This window comes from Thrips palmi, unplaced genomic scaffold (genome assembly GCF_012932325.1).
Source record: "Thrips palmi isolate BJ-2018 unplaced genomic scaffold, TpBJ-2018v1 HiC_scaffold_5, whole genome shotgun sequence".
Lineage (NCBI taxonomy): Eukaryota > Metazoa > Arthropoda > Insecta > Thysanoptera > Thripidae > Thrips > Thrips palmi.
In genome coordinates this window covers 12,983,124-13,006,663 of record NW_023144632.1, presented here as the reverse complement: position 1 = coordinate 13,006,663, position 23,540 = coordinate 12,983,124, and the positions used below count along the sequence as shown (strand labels likewise).

Here is a 23,540-nt window from a genome sequence, read left to right as displayed (position 1 = left end):
ATGGCGGTGGACGAGGAGCTGCTCATGAGCCAGGACCAGACCATCATCATCACGACACTCAACACGGAGGAGCTGTCGATGCTGGACGGCGCGCCCACCACCCTGGGACTGGGGGGCAGGCAGATGTACCGCTGCAACAAGTGCGACCGCGCCTACTACCACACGCAGTCGCTGATGCGGCACCGCAAGGTGGAGTGCGGCAAGCAGCCGCAAGTGTCGTGCCCGCACTGCCCGTACCGGTGCAAGCAGAAGGCCGACATGAAGAAGCACATCAACCGCAAGCACAGCGGGCATGGCGCCGTCGAGCAGGCCGCCAGCCCGAGCGCCAGCCCCGCCTCCAGCCAGGCCGGCAGTCAGGACGGCAGCCAGGCCGCCAGCCAGCCCACCAGCCAGGCCACCAGCCCGGCTGCTGCCAAGTCTGCGGGCCAGACCGCGAGCGGTTGAACCGACTGACAATTGTACTTTGTGTTTCTATTTTTATTCTTATTTTCACTTGTATTTTACGGGTTTTTAAAGCCACGTCAGTTTTGTCATACATTTTTCGTGGCATGATTTAAAATAGATTTTCTGATTGTTGTTACGTTTAAAGTGTTGGCATTTAAAATTCTAAAAATGCAACGGACTTAATTAGTTATAGTGTTGTGATACAGTTGTGGTGTTGCAAAAACATAGGGTTAAGTGAGTTAAGTGCTGCGTGAGTCTTGTTTGGCACCTTGCTTCGTTCCAGGAGGTTTTATTCCTGCAACTTCGCATTGTGGTTTATACAATATATTTTAAGAAATAAATTTAATTTTTGATGACAGTTTGTTGCAATGTGATGAACACAACTAACTGCACCTCTCCACCCATGTTTTGTTCCCTTGTGTCTCCTTTGTCGTGTTCCCGGGGTGGTGCTGGATGCGTTACACAGCTCCCTGCGCCCGCGGCGTCCTTCCCGGCCCCGTGTCACGTCGTGTCACGTCGTGTCGCCCCGCGTCCTGCCCCGCCCCTCTGCCGCATCGCTCGCTAAGTCCCTCCTTGTTTGTTCCAGCCATGCAGGCCATGCAAGGCATGCAGGGCATGTACGCCGGCCTGGCGCGTCACTGTGGGCCCTACGGCCCTCTCGCCCCCCAGGGTCCTCTCGGCACCCTCGGTCCCCTCGGCCCTCACGGCTCGCAGTGGCGCCCCTCGCGGCCGTGCGGCACTGGGGCCCCGGGGGCGCACGCTTGCGACTCGTGCGGCAAGGCGTACCAGCACTTCTCGTCGCTGTGGCGCCACCGGAACTACGAGTGCGGCAAGGCGCCCCAGTTCGCCTGCCCGTTCTGCCCACACCGCACCAAGCAGAAGGGCAACCTGCTGCTGCACATCAGCTCTATCCACCCCGAGAACAGTGCCGGCAGTGGCAGCAGCGCCAGCAGCGCCGACGCCACCAAGGGCGGCAACTTTTAGCTGCGTCGCTCAGCTCAACCCCGCCGAACACCCCTGAAGCCATCGTCTCTCCTCATCCGAACCCGGGCGGTGATTTTTAAATCGCCTCTCTTGTAATTTTCTGTTTATTTTTAAGCCAAATTCTTGTTTTTGTGGATATATTTGCAGTCTATTTTCATATTACACTATGGTACTTAAATGAGTGTCCATTCATTATTTGGCCTCGGCTAACCCGTTGCCTCGCGCTTCGCCTGCGGCCCTGCGGCGCTGTGGACACCCTCGCTGACTTGCACGTGGTCTGCTTGTCCCCCAGGCGGCGCTGGTGCCGGCTGGCTGCCCGTGTTCGACGACAGGACCGAGCAGTGGACCGAGGCGGGCGTCCCTAGCGTCCCGGACTTGGACTCCGAGCCGCCGCCCCCGCAGAGTCTGGCGCCGGGCCTCGCGCCGGGCCAGGGCCACTTCCCCTGCAACCAGTGTGGCAAAGTGTACCTGCACCTGCCGTCGCTGTGGAACCACAAGACGTACCAGTGCGGCAAGGAGCCTCAGTTCGCCTGCCCCATCTGCGGCAAGCTCTTCCGCTTCAAAGCGCATCGCAAGCGCCACGTGCTCAAGCAGCACGCCGAGCCCGGCCCTGGAGGCCCTGGTGGCTCTGGCGCCGCGAGGGGCGCCGTCTACGGCAAGCGCTGACTCACTGACGAACACTCACCACGACCCACACTTTCCGAGTACAAACAGAATGGACCAATAAAAATCAACAAACAGTTTCAACGCTTCGTTCAACTCAATTTGAAACCTCTCGTCTTCTTAAGACACACATTGGCGACAGGCGGCGAAGACGCGCTCCAACCGTTCCGACTAATGATCCTCCCGATGTGCCCCGCAGGCGACGCAGGCGACGCGGACTGGTACCGAGAGGCTTACCGACAGGGCTTGGAAAGCGGCCTCCACGGCCTGGGTGCAGAACCAGATCCCGGCGCGGAGTTTGGCGCGGAGCTAGGCGCGGAGCTAATGCCGGGCACGGAGCCCAGCGCGGACTCGCGGTTCGTGTGCTCCTCGTGCCTCAAGCGCTACCGCGACTACAACTCGCTGTGGAAGCACGTTAAGTTCGTGTGCGGCAACTCGTTCGCGCGCTACCAGTGCCCGTTGTGCATGGTGCGCTGCAAGCGCAGGGACACGATGCGCCGCCACATGGTGAAGCAGCACGGCCCCGACTCCATCAACCACCCCGTCATCGAGCTGCAGCCGCTGCTGCAGCCCAGTGCTCGGCCCGGCCGGGGGCAGGCTGTTCAATCGACACTGTAACATGTAACCTCCTCTCGGCAGCAAATAAATTGGGAAAGGCCTGACTGTGTATCCCTGCTGCGCCCTTGCGGCCTGCGCCACGCGCGCCACGATGCTGCGACCCCTCCCACCCCGCGAGGAACGCGCCGTGGGGCAGAGTCTGAAACGAGCGTGTCGGTTTTCCAGGCGGCGCAAGCGTCATCGTGCCCACGGCGTACGCGGCGTACGCGGAGTCCGACTGGCACCGCGAGGACGCGCACCGCGAGGACACGCACCGCCAGGACGGCCACCGCCAGGACGGCCAGCAGCAGGGCGGCCAGCACCAGTGTGGCTCGTGCGGCCGCCACTACCAGTGGCGCGAAAGCCTGACGCGGCACCAGCGCGTCGAGTGCGGCAAGGAGGCGTCCCTGCAGTGCCCCGTGTGCCCGACGCGTACCAAGCACAAGCACAGCCTTCAGCGCCACTTGCTACTGCACAACATGCCGTAGACGGGCGCTAGTCAGTCCCCTCCGAGGATCTGCCTGTCTGCACATTGATTCCAAGAGCAGTTTTCGTCGCCCTGTCACTCTCGCACCAATGCGGGGACGGCCCATGAGTGAGAGCAAGACAGCGCGACGAAAACGACTCTGGGAATCAGTCTGCTGCAGGCGTCCTGCCGCCCGAGCATGAATGAGATTTGTTTCCTTCATATTTTTGTTTTTCTGTTTAAGTTGATGTTTGATTTTGTTCATGGAGACTTTGTCATGTGCTTGCTTTCGTGAGTCCCACCATGTGGTATGCTGAGCTGTCGTTTTATACGTGACTACCACTACGTACGAACAAAATAAATTCTACGATATTTTTGGCTTAATCCCTCATTCCTTACGAAAACAACGTCCTAACACTGTAGTGAAATGACATCTAAAAGACATGAAAATGTGGGCCCATAGACTCTCTTGACCTCATAATGCGTTGTACACCCGGAACACCCCCAACATTCACTCCTCTCCTCCCGCGGTCGTAGAAATGTTGAATTGATTCTGCTTCTGCTGTTTTATGCTGACTATCCGTTGGTTTGCCCTCAGCCTCACTGCTCGTCGAGTGGCTGCCAGCGCTGCCAGGGGTCGTGGAAGAGGCAGAAGAGGACGTCTCGGCTCGCGCTGCTCGCGGTGCGACGGTCCGCGGGGATCCCTTGGCGTCGGCGCGGCGGGGACGGCGCCTAGCCTGCCCGGACTGCGGAAAGACGTACCGGTGGAAGGACTCCCTGCGGCGCCACCAGCGCGTCGAGTGCGGCAAGGAACCGACGCACTGCTGTCCCTACTGCATGTACCGCTTCAAGCACCGCCACCATCTCAACGTACACATGCGGGATTCGTGCCCCAAGCGCGCCGAAGTGGCGCTGCCAGTGCACCAGATGATGCACTGACCCACACTGCAGTGCATTCCCTCGCAATGAAGTAATGTGCCTTTTCTCCTCGGGAACATTCCACCCATTGATTTTACGTGCCTTTCACTCTTGTAGTACTTGTTTGTCTTTCTCACACAGCTACTTGATTACAAATAAAGAAAAACGTGAATATCTCATCAACAAAAAAAATGTTTCATCCCTTGATTCTTCCGTCAAAGAAACATACTATCATTTCCTAGTTTACGACAGTGTCAAATGGCATGTTGATGAATCCAAACAAAAAACTAAAAGCCATAAAAACATTAAAGTTATTGTATTTTTCATTCAAAGTTTAATTGGCCAACAGATTTACAAAACAAAGGCATAATATTGAAGGTGTATGAAATTAAAAAGATTTCAAATGTTTGAAATTGTAATATTCCGAGTTTGATTTATAAACAGTTCTCAATTTTGCAAACAAAATATCAATTGAAAACAAGAAAAAAGACATGGAGCAGACAAAAAGCTAGAGCCAGCTAGGCATTTGAACCGAGAGCATATGCTTAAAATCATTTACAAAGGCACTTAACACAATAAACAGTCACCTGATACCTCAACTGTACTTCCAAGGCAGGCACAAAAAGAATGAAAATTATTCCCACTTCACATTATTTACAGGCATTAACACTTCACTATTCTGAAACAACTAAAATTATAGTACATGAGAAAATTTCAAAAAGAAAAAAAAATATTGCGAAGAAAAGGTAAGCACATATCATCTAGAAAAGAACCTCAAGTACTCAAATCAATGAGATTCCAAGAAAGTACATTTCAATGGGAAATCTTTCTCTCTGTAATAAATAGTATAAAATTCACTGACTTGCAATATCAAATTTCATTGGATCACAACGTTGGCTCATATCACAAAATGTGAAAATGCATGAAATAAATATTCATATGCTTATGGCCTACGAAATAGTTGGAAGTACAATCACAAAATTAGAAAAAAGTGGTTAAGAATTTATTTCACGAGGAATCAGCCGCACAGCAGATGTAGTTTTAATTTCTATTGATCCTCATCTGAAATTTCTAGGTCATCCAACTCATCATCTAATCCATCTAAATCATCATCCAGGAACAGGTTTTCGTTGATGGCGGCAGTGGCTTCTGCCACTGCTCCTGCAGCCTCCCCCAAGTCTGCGTCTTTGGGACTTTGAACTGAAAATGGATACACAGTGTTAGTTCATTTAAAAACAGAAGCATGCAATTTAATAAATAAGAATCAAGAAGAATGTCAGTGAAAAAAGTACTTACTTGAAGAATAGGAGTCCGTTTCCTCTTTGAGCCTCTGCAGCCGGTCATCAGACGCTATAGTTCCACTGCTATCAACCTCTTGAGCTTCAGCAACAAGTAGATCTAAATTCAGTTCCCGGTACTGTAAGAGAAAAAAATCAACAAAGTTAGTGACTAGATAATTTTCAGCATTGCCAGAGCAAACAAGATGCAAACCTGAACTTCTCCTTCCTCTTCCTCCTCTCTCTTGTAGCTGTCAAAAGCTACATCACCATCTTCCATAGAATCACCTTCAGCAAGCTCAGGATTGAAGGAGAACATCTCACGTCCTGATATCTAAGATATTCAAACATCACAAGTAAGTTAAGCTACCAATCAATCTTGAATTTGTTTATAAGAAAATTGATGTCTTGTTTGATGATTGATTAAATGGTGAGAATTGCACTTACTCCAACTTGCTTTCCAGCCTTGTAGTCTTGCCTCTTTTTCTCCTCATCCTTGGCTAATTTCTCTTCTTTCTCCTTTAGTTTGCGTTTCTTCCACAACACAAAACTTTCCAAAGTTACTTTAGTTAAGTTGGATCCCAAACCAGCTCTTTCTCGTTCAATGAGATCCTCCAGAGAAATCTCCTCTACCTTTTCTTTCTTCTTATCCTATGGTAGAAAGAAAAGAGAAAACAAAATTGCTATGTATTTCTGTAAGTTGACTATGCTGATTCAAATAATAAAAAAAACATACCTTTTTCAAAACAAAACCGGGAGGAAGAGCATGCCTATATATACAAGAGGGACCATTTGGGCAGGACCAGAACCAACCATATTTTGACTTTTCAACTGCATCTAAGAAGAATTTGCAAATCTGGAACACACATAACAAAGTAAGAAGCAAATTCTTCAGACACAAATTACAAATATGTAAACATTATTTACAGTTCATTAAAAGAACATTTGATAGAAATAAATTGGCAGTAAAAAAAAAACTTACAATGTCAGTAGTAGGCATCTTTTTCTCAGCTTCACCATGTTTCTTTTCGACTACTTCAGCAAGTTTTTGTACATCCCAATTTTCCATGGTTTCCTCCTCATCATCTCGCATATCCACATAGAGAGATCTCTTCTCTGCCTTCCGTTCTACAGTCAGGTCATGAGAAAATTTACACTTGTTTCCTTTCGTACATAGGCCTTGCTTGAAAAAGGCACATACTACCGATTTGGGGTCAGTACCTAGACATTTAAAAATTATGAAAATGATGAAGAGCAATGACAATATGTGTAAAATCTCAATGCATGAATAATCCCAACATACCTTTCTCAACCTTTTGGGTTGTGACAGGCCTAAACAACAAGTTCATTTCTGCCGCCTCCTTCGCCTTTGCCTCTTTGTCTTTCTGCTTGTCTCCATCCCCAAGTTTTCGAGCAGCTATACCTCCAGTCTTGACTTGTTTTTCAACTTGTTGGATGAATCGTTGTTGCTTCGCTCCTTTCTTATTCTTGAGACCAAAAGTCTTGTCCTAGAGCACATACAATGATAAATTAGATATAGGATCGAAAAGAGCTGATGTACTGATGATCCTTATCAGTGGCAGATTTGAGTTGAGAAACAAATTGGACATAACCAGATGGGCACCCAGAAAGGTAAAAGATAGGTTATACTAGCAAGGAGAGAATTGGATCATGTAAGCTTAATCGTCCAAACATTAATAAGGATAGAAGTAGGGGGCCTTTTAAGTGGTAGGTGATGGCGGAATATAAATATATTGGTTATTATTAACAAAGATAATAAATGTCCTCAACATAACCTGGCTTCCACACACTTAACACACAGGACATGCAGTACCAGCTCACTGACTTGATTATGTTTCGTACTCACCTCTATAACTTTTTCTTTCTTTTTCGCGTCAGCCTTTTTGCTGGGCGCCTGGGGTTTCCCCTTGGGCGGCATTTTCGATAGTTTTTCGCCAAAATAAGTACTACCTTGCCGTTTGGGCCGACGAGTGCACACTGGCACTGCACAAGTGTCGCCCTCTTGGGAGCAAAGAGAAAACTACTGGGCCACGAGTGTCAAATGTTGTATGAGAAATTAGTCCGGCGGCTTTTTTTTGTTTTTGTTTTTACCGTCTGCTTTCACCACACCAAGAACAAACAAATGTGTTCTCAATGAAGCTAATCGCGTTCGTTGTTAGAGGTTCTCTAGATCATATGGGTAGTTCATTTTCTTCGGAATAATGACTTTGGTCAGGGCTTTTACAAATGTTTATGGCTTTACGATACAACGTCAAAGTGTATCTTATGGCGCACGAAAACCTAACCTATTTTATGTGAAACATAGAAGACAGTTTGCTTCAAGTAAAAGGTCATCCTTTCGAATATTAGGCATTGAAACAAGTTGTGACGATACTGGGGTTGCTATAGTCAACAGTGAACGCCAGCTTTTGGGTGATGCCATTCACAACCAGAACCAAATTCATCTGGAGTTAGTCCTTATTTCTTGCTTTAAACTTACTTTGATTATGTTAAAATGCACATGCAATATAATAAGCCTTTTGAACTAAATGTGTTTAGGAATGGCGGAATCCTGCCCCCTGTTGCTGGCTTTCACCACAGAGCTAATATGGAGCCAGTTGCTAATCAAGCATTCACTGCAGCAGGATTGACCATGTCAGATATTGATGCTGTAGCTGCAACTATTAAACCAGGTGTGATGGCAAAAAATGTTCATCCATCTTGCATGGAAAAATCTTGGCTTGATTATCTGCTCAAACTTGTTCCAGGATTGTCACTATCTTTAGAAGTTGGAATGAAATATGGCACATTTCTTTGTAAAAAATGGAAAAAGCCTTTTATTCCTATTCATCACATGGAAGCACATGCCTTAACTGCACGCATGGTTGATGAGGTATACAATTAGCAGGGAAGCCCTATTCCAACACAATGAAAACCTCCTATAATTTTTTCCCCCTCAATTTTCAGAACGTAAGGTTTCCATTTCTGGTTTTACTTATTTCTGGAGGACATTGCCTGCTGGCTCTTGTGGAGGGTGTGGACTCCTTTCTTCTCTTAGGGAAAAGTATGGACATTGCTCCAGGAGAAGTTTTCGACAAAGTAATTTTTTCTGTCAATTTCGATTTTTTTCCTATTATGATTTGATTATATAACATGCCAAGATAATTGTTGATTTTACATCCTTTTTCTTAATTATTAGTTTCACAGACAGTTGAAATTAAGAAATATAGCAGAGTTGAGTCACTTGTCAGGAGGACATGCTGTTGAAGTTATGGCCCGAAAAGCAACAAACCCAGTGGAGTTCAAGTTTGAACCATTCTCCTCGTAAGCCTAGTAATATGATTTGTGAGTTCATTTTTCTGTATGTGTGTTCTCACTTCATGTCTTTTTGCACATCAGTGATGTCACTTGTGACTTCTTCTTTTCTGGTATGGTGACAAAAATTAAGCATTTCATTGCGGAAGAGGAAGTAAAATATGGTTTGTAATGGCACTCTAATCTGACATTGTAAGGATGACGGAGTTTAATTTGCATGTGACCCTTCACTTCTTTTCTGATTTACCCCAGGCACAACAGCTGATGGTGTTATTGAATCAGCTCCTAATTTATGTGCAGCAATGCAACTAAGCATCACTAAACATCTATGTAGAAGAGTGGAGCGAGCTATGTTATTTTTGGAGAGGAAGAGCCTGATTCCATCAAGCAGTCGCAGCCTAGTTAGTACCCTAAATTATTTTTGGGAGCTCTGCCAATATTTCCTATCCCTGATTTACAATTTACTTCATTCAGGTTGTTTCAGGTGGAGTAGCAGCAAATAAATTTATAGCTAATGGACTGAAATTGGTCTGTGATAATTACAACTACCACCTGTCAGTGCCACCCCCGAAATTGTGCAATGATAATGGTGTGATGATTGCTTGGAATGGAGTCGAAAGGTATCGTGAAAACGTTGGCATTTTGAAATGGAATCAGTTGGATGATGTTCAAGTCTCAACAAAGTACGTAATATGTTCGTTAGAGTCCTTAAGGCCCTAAAGAGCCTTTACGACTCTAATGTTCGTTTAAGCTACACAGAAATTTTTCATTCTGTTCCTTGTTTTGAAACTAGAAAACTGCCCTATTTTTCAGATGCCCATTGGGAAAGGATATAAGACAGTCTGTTAAAGATGAAAAGATAAGCCGTGTCAGATATGTTAAACTGAAAGGCTTGGTATAAAATCTTGATGTTACTGCGAGTTATCCCTTTGTTTCTGTTACAAGTCATCACTGTAAAAAACATGTTTGCATACAGAGTGAATAAATAGATATGTGTCCAAAAAGGCCATTAAGACAGAAAGCATCATAAATCACAAGGATATATATTTCAAATATTGATTAATTAAAAATAATCATTCTTACCCAGACATTTTTTAGGAGACACGAAGAAATATGTCCCTCCACTTTTTATCAACTAACAATGTGGTGAACACCATTCAAATTTGTCTCTGGATTTATTTTTAAATCACAATATTTTTGTCTGCAGTATCACAATTTTTACAGCAAATCTCCTCTTATCTCCCAATCAAATCAACATGTAAAGGTTAATTCAATAGCGACAAATTAAAAGCTTTTGCGCTTTTCCAGGAAAACAAAATTGAACAACACTAAATTATGGTAGCAAGCAGGGAAAAGTTAAGGGGGGATCTGAGGAGCCCTGGAATGAAAAAGGCGTTTTGTTTGCTTTCATTCTTTTTTTTTTTCTTTTTCCTTTTTTTAGTAAGGTGAAAATTAACTACAAAACTTAAGGTTCTTACAAACCACAAACCTACTTAGTTCAATTGCACCTTGAACTGATGGAGTCTAAAAGCTTAGATTTGATCGTTTGAAGAATGACTGACACCTTCCTCACAGATTGCAGCAGATAACAGGTTTGCAACTTAGTGACAAAAACTTTATCATTTTCATACCGGGCCACTTTACATAGTAAAGGTAGAAGATCCCTGTCCGCTCATTGCTGGCGCTAAGGCAATATCCTCTTCAGTAGATCCACATTGCTGCTTCTTGATAAATGCTGGGTTAACCAAAAACTTCTCATCCATCTCAAGTATTTTACGATCCAGTTCAGTGCACCTCTCCATCTGAAATTCACAACAAATCAATAAACAAAGAATTAATTAAAGATTTACACAGAAATTAAGCATGAGATTAGATCTAAGAATCAATATCATGAATCAAAACACAAACCTCTTCTTCAAGACGTTGCAGCGCAACCGGGGTGTTATATTTTTCAGGATCATCGTGGAAACAAACCATTCCATCTTTCTGGTTGATACTAGCGAAAATTTCTCCATCTTCAATCTGAGAAAGACAAAAATGATGAAAATGAAAACACATTGGATGGTACTTCAGCCACCCAGAAACAGCTGTGTCCTACAATGTTTACCATATTTAAGATTGCCCTTTCAGCATCTCGAGGAGATGGTAACTGAACACGACTGGCCACATCAGCGAGAGAAAGTGTGAGGAAGGTTTTAGTTAAGCGTTGAATGTTTTTCTTTCTGAGAGAAACAAGAACTTGTTTGCTGAGACCATTGTTCCCATCCCTACAAATAAAACAAAACAACATCAGAGACCTAAAGTAATTGCCTTGTCTAGTTGCATACCGGGGTACACTTGATTCACCACATACCTGTTAAAAGTTTCAGCGTAAAGATTTAGGCACTGTTGCACTTCCTCACAACTGTTTGTACTATATGCAAGGCTCAGCTTGTTGTAAGCAGAGCTTAAAGGCTTGATGAACCTTTCTACAACCTGTGATGCATACTTAGGGGGATTCAATACCTTGATTAGAGAGAAAAAAACATGATTAAATGCCAAAAGAATGAAATTATTCATAATAAAATAAAAATGTGTACCTTGCCATGTAGAATAAGACACACAAGAATATACTTCTTATAAGCCTCCAGCATAATATGAGACACAGCCATGGCTGGAGTAGTGATTACTACTTCCAGAAAGTACAGAGCTCTGTCAAACTTCTTAAGTGCTGCATATATCATAGCACCATAATAAAAGTAGAGTAAAAAGTACTTCGCTTCTGATTGTGAGCCCTACAAAGACATCAAGGTCACATCAATTGAAATAGGATTTTGAAAGTTTTTTTCAACAAATAATGGAAGTAAAGCTAGTATAATTGAAATTCATACCTCATCACTTATGCTACATATATCAACATCCAGAAACTCCAAAGCAGGTTTAAAGTTTTTTGCAAGTAGACAAAGCTGCATTAGGTCTGCATGAGCACCTGTGAGCTGAGATTCATGCTTTTGAATTTTGCGAATAGCTTTTCTAATGAGATCAATACCCTTGTGAGGGCGTTTTTGTTCAACGAGAACTCTAGTTATAGCATGACAAACTTCTGAATCTGCAAAGTAGTGTCAAATTAATGTAACAGAAGGGCGAAAAAAGCATTTAATGAATTCAAAGTGATACTTACATGTTTCAGGTGCTAATCGAGCTTGTGAACTGTCACATTGGTCTATAAAGTTTTGAAACTGAGAAAATACTAGTGTGTCAAGTGCTCTTGCCTCAGCATGTCCAGCAGCTTCAGCAGCACCACTGGGTGGAGTCATATGTGTGGGCAAATTTGATGTTTTTACAAAGAGCACTGCCAAGAAGCCAAGTGAATGTTGAAATGGGTCTAAAGTTTCCAATACATTGTCTAGATGTTGCAAGTTCTTTGACAGGACATCAGTTGATTTTCTCAATACTTCACACAAGTCATTGTAGTTTCCTGAAAAAGAGAAAGACAAGTTAAACAGCAAAAAGTGACAGACAAATTGTGATGTTCTGGGGCCTGTCTCACTTGACCGAAAAAAATTAACACGGCCGTCAAAGTCCGGCATTAATTGTTTAAGAAGAACGGTTAAAAATTCGTAGTCAGACAAGATTGGTGGGTAGGGAGAAACGTATTTCCTTCGCGAATGAATGACAAAGTGCCATCCCCCAACCTAGGTTGGCATAATACCGGTGTTAAATTCAGTATCTGTACTGACGATGAAAATGCTTGATCACGTCAATCAAAGGCACAGGATCTATAAAATTAACTGAAATAGTCAAATAAAAGCCGCAGCACAGAAGCAGCACCATAAAATTTGTGCACGTCAAATGATAATGCCGATAGGGTTAACTGGGGTCGGCATACTTTAACGAGGTTAGATACGAACGACGAACAACGCACCTTGAGACGAAAAACTCTGGACAGCATTTACAAACTGCTCTAGCCCAGAAACCATTGTTGAAATTAAATAAATGAAATGAAGGCAGTTATCTCACAACAAAGTACTCCGACATTGAGCTTGCATTGAATCTAACCACCACCAAACATCAGATCGGAGCCTTTAGAGAAAAACGTGTGACGGACTGTGACGACGTGACATTGGTCCTATGAGAAATTCATGTTCCGAAAGAAAAGGGTTGTAAACGTCAAAACTAGCATACGTCAATGAAGTGCTCTTCTTGATAAATTTGTGCCTCTCTCTTAGTCCTTTCCTATTTCGTTCAAGGATGGATGAGATTTTTGAAAAATTATGAGTGATGATCGCACTGAACCTGCTAGATGTGAAATTGAGGTTAAGTTTCGTTGGCGGTTTTGTTGTTTACTTACAAACAGATTGATGCAGACACTTTATTGGATACACCATGAATGCGGTGGTTTCTTTGTGTCATTTCTGTGAGCTCCATGGCCCAAGTGTCCTAATTAGCACGCAGGCATGCCGAGCACAGAATCGTTCCAGTTCCCCCAAGAAGCGAACATTTTATGGACCTCCTGATTGTTTTCAAGCCTCTAGCTTTGCTTCTACTTCTTCGTGTGAGGTATTTGTCTGTTCATAATTTCATACCCATACATGGAAACAATTGAATCTTTTTACCTTTTCCTCCCTCTTCTTATAACAGGCTTGTCAGCCATTAGGGAATAATGTTTACATCACCTCAGACCATGACACGGAGACGAGTTATGTTAGCTCACAATTTCCCTATCAGTCTGAGACTGAAGCACTGGTTCGTCAAGCGTGCACTAGAAGCCTAAGTTGTGAAGTATGATCCTTAATTTATAATCTTACTTGTTTAAAAAATTTTTGAGCATAATATTGTGATTGATACGTGTGATTATTTTCTTCAGGTGAGCCCAGGAAAGGAAGGAATATTGGTATTCAGTGATGACCCCGGTTTGGGAAGTTCCTCTTGCTGCAGTGTATTGAGCCATACATTTCTAATCAGAGATTGCCTGGCTCGAGGGTTTCATCGATGGTTTTCAATCACAGTTCTTACCAGAGATAGGCTGTTACTTCTCAATATGTGGCCATTTTTAGAGAAGAACATTTCTATTTTTGTATCAGAGCTCCAAATATCAGCTAATAAGGTGTGAATTTATTCTATATTCATTTTTATTAGCCTCTGGTTTATTTTTCTGTTACTTAAGAGTTATGTTTTGCAGGTGTATGAGGTTGAACAAAATGTTCGTCCACAAAGAGCTCTACGCTTGAGTACTGCATTTTGTAGTGACAAAAGCAGTCGTCCTCTTTCAGAGTTGACAGGCTCTTCTCAAGTGTTTGCCCAGTAAGTTTTCTAGTTCTCATTTTATGAATTTTGATTTGTAACATTACCTTCACTCCCTTTTTTTATCTTTGTCAAGAATACACCTGTGGTTTGTGTGGCTACTTCAAAATGCTGCAACACGCCTTCGTGAGACACTTCCTCTGGTTGAGTCAGTTATACCATTGGATCCTATTGAAGGTTAGTCTTGGTCTAATTTATTTATACTTGTCCTGTATCTTCACAATACTTTCAATAATGTAAAATAAAATATTTTTCAGAGGTACAAGGGGGCCTTGTATATGTCTCAGCAAAGAATTGCCTATATCGCTCTGAAAATATTTCAGACAGTGAAAATTCACCCAGTTGTCTTGTTAAAGCAACTGGGCCCAGTATAAAGAGCCTTGCCACGTTACGTTTGTTGCTCGGTCCTGTTAACTTTGCCAGCATAGTGTATTGTCTTTTAGTTGGCAGACAAGTCGTCGTTAGAGGCCAACCAGCTGTCCTTGTTGCAAGCATCCTTTTAACTCTAAAGGTAAGCATGGCTTAGTAAAAAGGAGTTCATGATAGTTAATTATCCTAATATTTATAAATTTCCCTGAAATGTTAATTGCTTTCAGACATTGTTGCCACGAGGTTGTATTCGTCTAGTTCCATTCAGCACAAACTATTTGCCACTTTCCGAGTGCAACATGTTGGGCATTGATGCTCGTGCTGCAGTACCTCAACCGTCCCCACATGTTGCTCGTTTGGAGGTTCTATTACCATCGGAAGGGGAAAATCCAGAACCAGGAAACCTTGTAGATGTTAGCAAATTCAGTTTTCATTTAAAGTGGCCTGGACAACTTCCATCAAAATGTAAATATAGTAAATTAACTTCAACACTGTAGAAAATTTACCACAAAACTGTACATAATATTATTTTTGATTTATTTCCAGGGCCGTCCTTTCTATCGAAACTTGACCGTGCAATGCAGTCAGAATTTCTCAGTGAAAGAACTTTAATGTTCCAAATTGGAGCCTTGCGAATGGAAACGTTGAAGTAAGTGTTTCTTTGCTGTTTGGTGCGGTTTGGTGTATGTGCATCTTGAAGTTAGGAAATAAATTTTCTCTTGTGACAGTGCCGCCAGAGTTATGCATACAATTGAAAATCAAGACAAAAAAGATTCATATGATTCAAGAGACAAGACTGCTCTCCTTCAAGCTCTTGGCGTTAATCTGGCTGATACAGATGTTATGTCCTTTTGGTCCAAATGCTGCCTTAATATGTGATAGATTTATATAATCTTTGGTTGTTCCTTGTCAGTTTTCTCTGATGTTCCTGAATATATGTGATAATAATGTATGAGGCTGAGTGAAATAATGTTTTTTCTATTCTGAAACATAGTTAGCTTTGGAAATTAGCATACAGTAGCTCGCAGTAGCTGTACACTCATTTTAATTTTTTTTTTTTTTTGAAAAGTGTATGTGTAATGTTTAATCATACAACTGTATTCAAAGTGTTCAGTATTCATGGTTTTTTTTTTAGTGTAAGTGTAATGTTTAATCATACAACTGTATTCATAGTGTTCTGTATTCTAATTTTTTCCTGTTATTTGATGACTTTTTCCTGTCAATTTGTCTAGTCAGTCGTTTGCCGTCCGTGAATAAACTGGTTGCAACTGAAGCTGTCGTGTCCAAATCCAAACCCTGTGGTGTCACTGCAAACAGAGCCGCGCCTCCACGCCGAAGTAGTCTAGCGTGGCGTGACTGTCGGCCAGGCGCCACTGCAGCAGCCGCAGCTCCCTGTGGGGGTCGGGCCGCAGCGCCAGCACCCTCAGCAGGCGGTTCCTGGTGTGCACGGCCGTCACCCGTCGCCGCAGCCCCGCCGCCTCCCTCGGGCTGGGAGGGTGCGCGACGTGGCAGTTGTCGCTGGCCGTGGTCACGGGGCAAACGGGGGGCGGCACGGTGCGCGTCCAGGACCCCGTCAAGGACACGAGCAGCGCCTCAGCCCCGCCCCCGCACTCCGCGTCCTCGGCGCTCAGCGACTCGCAGAACTTGCGCACATCAGCGTCGTCGGCGCTCACCTGGAGGGGGAAGGTCACAGTGGCAGAAACTACTTGTCGCACTTGATAAAGGCGACCCCATGATTCGCAGTGCAGTCGTCCAATAAATGGCCAACTCGAATAAAGCGAGCTTATCATTGCCCGATTCCGATTTCGCGCTGTACCAGGAAGCACTGCATGCTCCAGCAGCGGCGGCCGAGCAGGCTGAAGAAGCCGTCCGTGTAGAGGTGGGGCGTGAAGGCCACGATGAGGTACTGCAGGCAGACGCACTGCTCCAGCACGGACTCCAGCACGCTCTCCTGTACAGGCAGTGTTCCAGCTCCGCTATGGTTGCCCGTGCGACAAGTCATGCCCATGCTTGATCGCCCTTGTCACCGCAGTCCGCACCTTTCCTTCGGCGCCGACCTGCAGGTGCGCCGCCTGCCGTCGCTGCGACACGTTGCACGAGTCCAGCACCAGGGTGCGCAGCTTGCGGCACGACTCGCACACCTGGGGTCAAGCCACGGTTCAAGCCACGGGGTCAATGCGACGGGCACCCTGAAGGGCACCCTGGAGGAGCACAACGAGGACGTCGGGACGCGTCCCGCGGCCGACCTGGGCGAGGATGAGGTCCACGTCGCGGCATGCCACGAGCTCCAGCGTCCAGAGCCCAGGGGTCGCCCGCAACAGTTGGCACACGCTCTGCGCGGAGTAGTGGTGGAAGGCCGCTGGAATCGGGAGTCGTGGTGTGTTTCGCGGGCCCAGTCCCTACGCTCCGCGCGGCCCTATGCCCTTGCGCCCTACCGTCAAACGTGATCTCCCGCCAAAATTGGCGGCTCCTGGCGAGACGATGCCAGGCCCTGCACACGGGTGCCACGTGGAGGCTGAGTTCGCGTTGGTCCAGCTCGGAGAGGATCTTGAGCAGCAGGTCCTGCGAGAAGGCAACAAGGAGGGTTGGCAAACCAGTCCAAGGAATTGTCTTGGGGTATTCGGTGGCGCCGCAGCCGAGCCGCAGCCCACCTTGGGCAAGTCGTTGATGTGCACGGCTGGCGCACTGGGTGGTGTGGCTGGCGGCGTGCTGGGCGGCGCAGCACTGTGCAGTCGGTGCGCCTTCATCGCCAACCTGTAACGACCATTCAGTGCGGTAGCATCCGGCCATGACAACATTTGTAGTATGCGATCGATGAATCATCGAAAACCGAACCGCCGCCTAGTGTGCCTACCTAGGGGGTGGCTCCACGGGAACGGGCTCGACAGGGCGCGGCGGGCAGTCCAGCTTCCTGTACCTGAGGCAAGGGCCAACGGGCAAGGCGTTGCGTGGTGTTGCGCGCGACGGGCCGATGGTGGCACGGACTCTACCGCCACCCCCATGGCACTCGGGGGCCCATAGAGTAAGCGCGTACCAACCTGCCAACCCCCCTGCGTGCGCGCCGGCTGGCTATGCTGGCCACGACGTAGAGGCTCGTGGCGTGCCGGAGGTGGCGGCTCGCCGCCGTGTAGGCCGCCACTCGCGACACCTGCGCCGGCAAAGGCAAGACTGGGGTGGGTCCGTGCGGGGTTCAACCTCCCTTGCTGCGCGAGGGCGCAGAGCTCGCGCGCACCAGCTGCCTGATTCCGGGCAGCGCATCGTCGCTGTCTTTCTCGCACCTCTACGGAACCCCCCATCAGACAGACAGAGCGGCGAGAGCGCTGCCCGAAATGACCCTGCAGGCGGTCGACGCACCTGCTGCAGCAGCCGTTCGCGGCTCCCCGCCGCGTTTCGAGCGGCGTCCTGTCTCTCGAACCAGGCCATGTTCTTGGCGACCTGCGCCAAAGGTTTTCTAGTTGCAAACAATGGGGGAAAATCGAGAAAAATGCAACCAAAATAATAAAAGACCATAACAGTGGGGTCAACGGCAACGCCCCTACTCTACCGTGTGCATAATGGTGCACGCCTTCCGCCGCACGTAGGTGTTGAGGGACTCGCTAGACGCGCGCTGCACCAGGGCTTGGTTTTCAGCTACCTCCAATTTTGGCAGCGAAGTTGGCCTGCCAGGTTCGCCGGCACCACTCTCCGCGACTGGGCGAACTAGAGCGCCCCGGTCCCCTCCCTGCCCCGCCAGCCCCGCCAGCTGGCCGCTGCACCGGGATTCGGCGTCGTGCATCTCCAGGCTGGAGGAGGCGGCGGCGGCGTGGACGGATCCGGACGCCTCGCTGTCGACGTCCTCCTTCACCTTGATGACCAGCAAACGCCATCAGTCTCACCTCTAAGCGTTGCCCTGGCGAACCCAGGGACTCACCATCAGCCGCGTGTCGGTGGCATGCTCGCCGCGGCGCCGACGCACCGAGATGCTGATGTTTGGCGACTGCACCCGGATGCAGCACACCGCCACCCCCCTGCCCCAGCGCCGCCACCTCGGCGGACACGTCCTGGCTGCCCTACCAACTCGAGTCGCTCGAGTCCTCCGGGGCCGCGGCCTGTCGTCCCTGTCGTGTTCGACATACACCGAATTGCTGGAGTAGTGGCCGGGCCTGCGGCGGTGCGGTGCCCGCTCACTCGCTCACCCCGTGCCCTCGACCGCGCGGCCCTGCCGGCACTGCCTGGCCTTGGTGGCCTTGGACAGCGACGGCGTGCCCTCCTGGTCTGCGGGCGGCGGCGACGTGTCCGAGGCCAGTCCCGGACTCATCCTGGAGGACGACGCGGAGGGTGGCCTGGCGTCAAGCCTGGCGTCAAGCCTGGCGCCAACGTCCCCGAGGAAGCGCATGGTCTGCCGGGTCATCTTGTGACGGACGTTGGCCAGCGCCCCCAGCAGCGGCGTGTCCACCCTGCGGCACGTGTCGTTTAAAGTCCTAAAGCCTTTAGGACTCTAGTGTCGTTGTGTCGCGCGGGCCAGGACTAGTCGCAGCTAGTCGCCACCCTACCTCAGCGGGGCTTGCATGTTGTCGGCGAGGACGTGGCCTCAGGGGCCTCGGTCTGCTCATCCCCCGGGACTGGTGGACCGCGCAGCGCCGCCGCCGCGCCGCCCAGGGCTCTGTCACGCATCTCCAGCTTCATTAGTATCACGGCCCTTTGCGTTCTGAAACGTAGCCTCGCCCTTGCAAAGCAAGATGGTACCGCCTACACGCTGCAAGGCCTGCCTGTCCTGCGTGCAACTCACCTGTGTGTCATACATGTGATACGGTAATTTGGAAAAGTACGCGAAAAAACATTTAAAATAAAAACAAAAGGTTCGGCGGGTGTTAGTGTTGCATGTCTCCCAAACGACCATCTCACTGGGGCATTGTCGGGCCCGGCTGCCTGGCCGCCTCCTCCCCGTTCCTGCCCTCCCTCCGCGTCGCGCCGTGCCCCAGGCCGTGCTCCAGGCCGTGCCCTAGGGCGTGCTCTTGGTGCGTGCTCAAGGCCGTCGTGCTCGAGCATCGGAAGTGGGCTCGTCCTTGGCCCTGCGTGGCCTTGTGCGGGGAAGGCTGCGAGGCGCGCCGGTTACGTGGCCACCGTTGACGTGTACCCCTGAGCGGCTGTCTCCTGCCCGACCTGCCCCAACCTTGGCGTGCTGACCACAAGCAACTTGCCATGATGCAACGGCCGCCAGGCTGGGGTTCCAAAGAAGATGACAAAAAAGACGACAGTTTCCATTTACGTTTTTTATTTACAGCCTGTACAACGCAACGCCTCGGTGACTAGCGCGCCGCGTCCCGACTAGCGGACCTAGCGGCCCTTGCGCGGGGGGCCGCCCTCCTCCGGTTCGGGGTTCTTCTCGTTGAACTCGAGCGCGCGCTGGATGGCCTCCGGGATGGGCGGCGGCGTGGGCAGGTGGGCGCCGGCAGGCACAAAGCCGTTCTCGTCGGCCGTGTAGGTGACGGAGTAGGTCTGGCCGTCGTCGCCGACGTACGAGAAGGAGCCCTGCACCGACTCGCCCTCCTCGCCGGGGGGGCCCTGGCCAGGCCTGCCCTGCGCCTCCGCCTTGATGCCGTTGGCCGACTCGTACCTGCAAGCCGTCAGCGCGTCAACGCGCCATCGCGCCATCTCGCCACAGCACCCGGCCACCGCAACGCCGCAACCCTCAGGACTTACGTGTAGGAGAAGGTGCCGTCGAGGTTCACTTCGCTCTGCAGGTTGACGATGGCGATGGGCTCGCCCTGGGGCTGGGCAGGCCTCTGGGGCTGGGCGGAGGCCGCGGCCAGGACGCAGGCCAGGACGAGGATCTGCGGAACAAGGTTACTGTAGACGGCGAGCACACGCGGCGCGGCCCGCGGTCCGACACCCAAAGGGGCCGAAGGTGACCGAAGGGGACCGAAGGGTTGCCACATCGGGGTGATGCACGGGCCAGGGTGATGCACGGGGACAGGGCGCGCGTTGCCACAACACACGCCACGCCCTGCGTGCCCTGCGTGCCCTGCGTGCGCTGCTCCAGTGGCGGGGCGGAGGAAATGTCAAGCCTCATTGGCCAACGCTCAGTGCACACGGCACATACGGCACGCAGCGGCAGCGGCCCAATTATCGGGCAGAAAGTCTCGTCCCCCCCGCTGCCGCCGCTGGCCCGTCCGGCACGGGGGCAACACCACCCGCCGATGCTTGCATTCTACTGTCAAGCTCGCGGCCTCGACGTCCACGCCTCCGCCTGCCGCGCCCGCCGTCACTTCCGCCAGTCCGAAGTCAAGTCGCTCATATCCATTGCACGACGGCCGAGTTTGGCTGTCTTGGGCGCTGCAGCGCTCTGCCTGCCGAACTCGGGACCCTGGACTGCCCTGGACCCGAGTTGCCCGGGGCCCGGCCTTCACGTCCTTGCAACCCTTGGCGCACTGCGGCACTGCGTACTGATAAGTGGCGTGTGCCATAGGCAGCCATAGGCAGCCATAGGCAGCCATAGACTGGCTGCTGCTTGTCCGCCCCGTGCACTCCGGGGCCGGCCTGCAGTGCTCGCTCGTCGGCGAGCATCACTTCACGAACCACGGAAAGGTTGGCCCAGGAAACAGCGCGGCGACGGCGGCGGCGACCGGACCGGCCGGTGCGTTGCACGCACTGCACGCGCGTCGCGTCGCGCTCGAAGCACTCACTTGCAGAAACACCGTTGCATCGCATTGCACTGCAAGGTTCGCACACTTGTCTCACTGCACTGCACACCACTACACTGTTCTCGCTGCGCTGTGCTGCCGCTGCGCTGGGATCCAGGAGGGTGAACACTCCTCGCCAACTCACCGAGGGCCTCATCGTGGACTGCTGCAGCACTGCTGCGGGCTAGGGCTGCGCGGCACTTAGGGCGTGGGCTGCGGCGCTAGCTTGGCTAGCAGACGAAGACTAGTGCAAGCCCGTCTCCGATCACGTGTGCTTATATACAGGGCTTGCACAGCGGCGGCGAGGGGCAGCTGAGGGGGTCACAGGCGGGGCCCGTGGGGGCCGGAGGGGCCTGGGGGGATCAGCCTGGCCGAGGGGCCCCGGGACAGGGGAGCCCCGAGGGGGACAGGGGCCGCGGGGGCCGCGCATGCTGCAGACACGACGGGGCGGCACGGGGCGGCCAAAGGCCACGGAGGCAACGGCTTAACACGGCATCGGCACTGTCCTGCTGCATGCCTGTGCCTTTGCCTGCCATGCGCAGCCCGCCTCAGCCCGCCTTTGTCCGACCCGACCGTTTTCGCGCCACCGCTGCCCTCAAAACTCAAAACACACTCCAGTCTCCTTTCGGCGCGTTGGGAGGCGCGGGTACCGCTCCCGAAACCGACGCGGTGCGGCAAGCTGCAGGGGCTTGGCGAGGTGCTTGGAACCGCGGCGGAGCGCGTCATAGGTCGCTTTGTTGCTCGGGCGTGCCCGTGCCCTCGGGGACGTTGGGGGCCCAGCGTGGGCGGGGCGGGGCGGGGGCGGGGCGGGGCGGGCGGCTGACGCCGGGCATGCTGCAACGCGGACACAAGGCGGAGGCCGGCTGGCCGGCCACTGCGGAGATGACACACGCGACACGCGCGTGCGTGGACATGGACACACATTGTCCATTGAAGACGCCTGTCACAGCGCGGCTGCCGCGCCACTGCGATGACGGACGACTGGCGAGCCGTGCCCCGCCGTGCCCCGCCGTGCCGATGCCGCGATAGGCCGACGCGCGGAGGGCCTGGACGCGCTGATGGACGTGCCAGGTGTGGCGCACGTCGCCGCCCCGCCAGTGGCCTGGTGCCTGGGCTCACGGGGGTGACATAGGCCATGAACAATGGAAAAGGTACCTGGTACTGGTACTGCTCTATCTATCAGTTGGCGTGCATCGCTGTCCGGGGCCGCGCCGCCAACATGGCCGTGCTGCCGCGCCGCCGCAGCAGGGCCGGGGCCGGGACCGCCGGGACGTGGCGATGACCGCGCTATGCAGTAGCATGTCGCATGTCGCTGGGGCTGGGGCCTCCCGACCGCTCCAGTCCGCTCCAGTCCGCTCCAGCCGGTTCAGGAAAAAAGTCCGCCGCGCATCCCCTTCACCATCCTATGATCAGTGCAGTCATCGCGATCACGGCCGTGCCCGCCGTGTCCATGTCGTCGGCGATGGAGAGGCGCGTGCTGCCTGCACGGCGTGGCGTGGCGTCTCGGCGTTCGCGCAGTGCGCATCCCGCAGAAGCCGCCACAATGCGAGACGCCGCCGCCCAGTGGGTCGGGCTGCCGACCACCAATAAATGGAATCTGTCTCATTTGAGGTCAGAGAGCAACCGCCATGTCTCGTGACATTAAATGAAAGCAATCGAACGCAATGGCGCCGTATGTAAGACAAAGACCTAATAAGCATTTACATCTGAGAATATGTAAACCGTTACAACATCGAAGGCAGGGGGCTCTTTATAGCCATTGCTCGTTGAGCTTTTGTTCAATAGGCAATAAAAGAATAAACGGCTCACGAAGTTGCTGAAACCGACGCTGCAAATAATGCATGTAGATTTGGGTGCGTGAAGGAGAGTGGCCATGCCCGCAGCCCTGCAGCCTTAGGACTGGCGTCTCGATGAAGGCGTTGGGGACGTTCCGCCGCGTTCCGCCGAGGCGTCGGTCGGGATCGCACGACGCTGCGGCGCGCTGCGGCCCCACCCACGCCATGTATGCAAATTGGCGCCGCGCGTGTCGGACAGGGGGAAGGGGGGGGGGTGCCATGCCGCCGTGACCCGCGGGCGTGCTGCACCGCCACCGTTCGGCCCGAGGCTGCCCGAGGCTTTCGGCCGCCCGGCGCCGCCCCTCCACGTTCTCACGCCAGGTGGCGCTGGTGGTTTCGGCGGCGGGGCGCGGCTACCAGCAAAAAGGTCGAGCACCGGCCGCCCCGCCGCCCCGCCGCCCCGCCGTGATGGGTGACGGCCTGGCACGACATGCCTGCCTGGCCCTGCCTGGCCCTGCCTGCCGGCTTATGTTTGCAAATAGAAAACACGCCTTCGCACGTCGCTGCGACGACGCCGCGTCGTGAAATTCGCTGTAAACCCCGTTCTTCAGCAAGCCGTACCGGCTGCCGTACGGGCCCTGCCCTGCCAGCTTGTTACAGCATATTGGGCAACGCGAGACACCCCCTTAACGAGTCTGCTGGAAGGGGAAATAAACGGTTCGATTCATTGAGAGTTTTGAATGGTTTATTTGCAAGTGGAATGCACAGGCGCGTGGCGGCCGGCGGG

The 23,540-nt window shown here is 51.0% G+C and overlaps 7 protein-coding genes across 9 annotated transcripts; 3 read left to right on the top strand and 4 right to left on the bottom strand.

The window, feature by feature from the left end:
- Positions 1-3,449, top strand: LOC117651187 (longitudinals lacking protein, isoforms A/B/D/L-like). The gene is made up of 3 exons (XM_034394996.1): positions 1-277; positions 2,291-2,598; positions 3,399-3,449. Exons 1-3 carry the CDS (start codon positions 1-3, stop codon positions 3,447-3,449), a joined length of 636 nt encoding a protein of 211 aa, XP_034250887.1.
- A 940-nt stretch (positions 3,450-4,389) lies between these two features.
- LOC117650403 (zinc finger CCCH domain-containing protein 15 homolog) lies at positions 4,390-7,380 on the bottom strand. Its single transcript, XM_034393821.1, has 8 exons — positions 7,217-7,380; positions 6,653-6,857; positions 6,332-6,570; positions 6,086-6,205; positions 5,797-6,000; positions 5,564-5,683; positions 5,369-5,489; positions 4,390-5,272 (listed from the first exon to the last, which is right to left on the bottom strand). Exons 1-8 carry the CDS (start codon positions 7,286-7,288, stop codon positions 5,121-5,123), a joined length of 1,233 nt encoding a protein of 410 aa, XP_034249712.1. The 5' UTR covers positions 7,289-7,380; the 3' UTR covers positions 4,390-5,120.
- Positions 7,381-7,444: 64 nt separating this feature from the next.
- Positions 7,445-9,677, top strand: LOC117650640 (probable tRNA N6-adenosine threonylcarbamoyltransferase, mitochondrial). Of its 2 annotated transcripts, none has more exons than XM_034394199.1 (9): positions 7,445-7,819; positions 7,909-8,042; positions 8,136-8,242; positions 8,317-8,448; positions 8,549-8,673; positions 8,749-8,828; positions 8,917-9,065; positions 9,139-9,347; positions 9,478-9,677. In XM_034394199.1, exons 1-9 carry the CDS (start codon positions 7,572-7,574, stop codon positions 9,563-9,565), a joined length of 1,272 nt encoding a protein of 423 aa, XP_034250090.1. In that variant the 5' UTR covers positions 7,445-7,571; the 3' UTR covers positions 9,566-9,677. The 2 variants fall into 2 exon arrangements, with proteins under 2 accessions (XP_034250090.1, XP_034250089.1); XM_034394198.1 differs by having other exon boundaries at positions 8,118-8,242.
- Positions 9,678-9,782: 105 nt separating this feature from the next.
- Positions 9,783-12,708, bottom strand: LOC117650639 (COP9 signalosome complex subunit 3). 2 transcript variants are annotated; one of them, XM_034394195.1, is made up of 8 exons: positions 12,569-12,708; positions 11,825-12,121; positions 11,535-11,752; positions 11,244-11,438; positions 11,018-11,169; positions 10,772-10,931; positions 10,573-10,686; positions 9,783-10,466 (listed from the first exon to the last, which is right to left on the bottom strand). In XM_034394195.1, the coding sequence occupies exons 1-8, from the start codon at positions 12,621-12,623 to the stop codon at positions 10,305-10,307; spliced, it is 1,353 nt and encodes a 450-aa protein (XP_034250086.1). In that variant the 5' UTR covers positions 12,624-12,708; the 3' UTR covers positions 9,783-10,304. The 2 variants fall into 2 exon arrangements, with proteins under 2 accessions (XP_034250086.1, XP_034250087.1); XM_034394196.1 differs by having other exon boundaries at positions 11,018-11,151.
- Positions 12,709-12,934: 226 nt separating this feature from the next.
- On the top strand, positions 12,935-15,589 carry LOC117650637 (folliculin). Its single transcript, XM_034394193.1, has 9 exons — positions 12,935-13,203; positions 13,285-13,425; positions 13,511-13,750; positions 13,826-13,947; positions 14,024-14,124; positions 14,205-14,458; positions 14,544-14,781; positions 14,863-14,965; positions 15,045-15,589. Exons 1-9 carry the CDS (start codon positions 13,030-13,032, stop codon positions 15,193-15,195), a joined length of 1,524 nt encoding a protein of 507 aa, XP_034250084.1. The 5' UTR covers positions 12,935-13,029; the 3' UTR covers positions 15,196-15,589.
- LOC117650638 lies at positions 15,279-18,182 on the bottom strand. Its single transcript, XM_034394194.1, has 10 exons — positions 17,861-18,182; positions 17,671-17,751; positions 17,355-17,464; positions 17,171-17,233; positions 16,968-17,070; positions 16,752-16,878; positions 16,563-16,675; positions 16,356-16,457; positions 16,133-16,267; positions 15,279-15,989 (listed from the first exon to the last, which is right to left on the bottom strand). Exons 1-10 carry the CDS (start codon positions 18,089-18,091, stop codon positions 15,621-15,623), a joined length of 1,434 nt encoding a protein of 477 aa, XP_034250085.1. The 5' UTR covers positions 18,092-18,182; the 3' UTR covers positions 15,279-15,620.
- A 1,371-nt stretch (positions 18,183-19,553) lies between these two features.
- LOC117650564 (endocuticle structural glycoprotein SgAbd-3-like) lies at positions 19,554-21,213 on the bottom strand. Its single transcript, XM_034394081.1, has 3 exons — positions 21,124-21,213; positions 19,999-20,129; positions 19,554-19,912 (listed from the first exon to the last, which is right to left on the bottom strand). Exons 1-3 carry the CDS (start codon positions 21,133-21,135, stop codon positions 19,633-19,635), a joined length of 423 nt encoding a protein of 140 aa, XP_034249972.1. The 5' UTR covers positions 21,136-21,213; the 3' UTR covers positions 19,554-19,632.
- Between the last annotated feature and the right edge of the window lie 2,327 nt (positions 21,214-23,540).

Excerpts from the sequence above, each read along its gene's own strand:
- LOC117650564 (XM_034394081.1), bottom strand. Across the intron at positions 19,913-19,998 it reads GACGGCACCTTCTCCTACAC|GTACGAGTCGGCCAACGGCA; the intron begins GTAAGTCCTGAG and ends GACGGCTTGCAG.
- LOC117651187 (XM_034394996.1), top strand. The coding sequence starts at position 1 with ATGGCGGTGGACGAGGAGCTGCTCATGAGCCAGGACCAGACCATCATC. Across the intron at positions 278-2,290 it reads CATGAAGAAGCACATCAACC|GCGACGCAGGCGACGCGGAC; the intron begins GCAAGCACAGCG and ends TGTGCCCCGCAG. Across the intron at positions 2,599-3,398 it reads ACACGATGCGCCGCCACATG|TTGATGTTTGATTTTGTTCA; the intron begins GTGAAGCAGCAC and ends TTTCTGTTTAAG.
- LOC117650640 (XM_034394198.1), top strand. The coding sequence starts at position 7,572 with ATGACTTTGGTCAGGGCTTTTACAAATGTTTATGGCTTTACGATACAA. Across the intron at positions 8,043-8,117 it reads AGCTGCAACTATTAAACCAG|GATTGTCACTATCTTTAGAA; the intron begins GTGTGATGGCAA and ends AACTTGTTCCAG. Across the intron at positions 8,829-8,916 it reads GGAAGAGGAAGTAAAATATG|GCACAACAGCTGATGGTGTT; the intron begins GTTTGTAATGGC and ends GATTTACCCCAG.
- LOC117650639 (XM_034394195.1), bottom strand. The coding sequence starts at position 12,623 with ATGGTTTCTGGGCTAGAGCAGTTTGTAAATGCTGTCCAGAGTTTTTCG. Across the intron at positions 12,122-12,568 it reads CCAGAGTTTTTCGTCTCAAG|GAAACTACAATGACTTGTGT; the intron begins GTGCGTTGTTCG and ends TCTCTTTTTCAG. Across the intron at positions 10,687-10,771 it reads AAAGGGCAATCTTAAATATG|ATTGAAGATGGAGAAATTTT; the intron begins GTAAACATTGTA and ends TGTCTTTCTCAG.
- LOC117650637 (XM_034394193.1), top strand. The coding sequence starts at position 13,030 with ATGAATGCGGTGGTTTCTTTGTGTCATTTCTGTGAGCTCCATGGCCCA. Across the intron at positions 13,948-14,023 it reads TCTTCTCAAGTGTTTGCCCA|AATACACCTGTGGTTTGTGT; the intron begins GTAAGTTTTCTA and ends ATCTTTGTCAAG. Across the intron at positions 14,782-14,862 it reads TGGACAACTTCCATCAAAAT|GGCCGTCCTTTCTATCGAAA; the intron begins GTAAATATAGTA and ends ATTTATTTCCAG.
- LOC117650403 (XM_034393821.1), bottom strand. The coding sequence starts at position 7,288 with ATGCCGCCCAAGGGGAAACCCCAGGCGCCCAGCAAAAAGGCTGACGCG. Across the intron at positions 6,001-6,085 it reads CCGGTTTTGTTTTGAAAAAG|GATAAGAAGAAAGAAAAGGT; the intron begins GTATGTTTTTTT and ends TTTCTACCATAG. Across the intron at positions 5,684-5,796 it reads AGGCTGGAAAGCAAGTTGGA|ATATCAGGACGTGAGATGTT; the intron begins GTAAGTGCAATT and ends TGAATATCTTAG.
- LOC117650638 (XM_034394194.1), bottom strand. The coding sequence starts at position 18,091 with ATGCACGACGCCGAATCCCGGTGCAGCGGCCAGCTGGCGGGGCTGGCG. Across the intron at positions 17,752-17,860 it reads CGTGCACCATTATGCACACG|GTCGCCAAGAACATGGCCTG; the intron begins GTAGAGTAGGGG and ends CCTTTGGCGCAG. Across the intron at positions 15,990-16,132 it reads GGAGCATGCAGTGCTTCCTG|GTGAGCGCCGACGACGCTGA; the intron begins GTACAGCGCGAA and ends TTCCCCCTCCAG.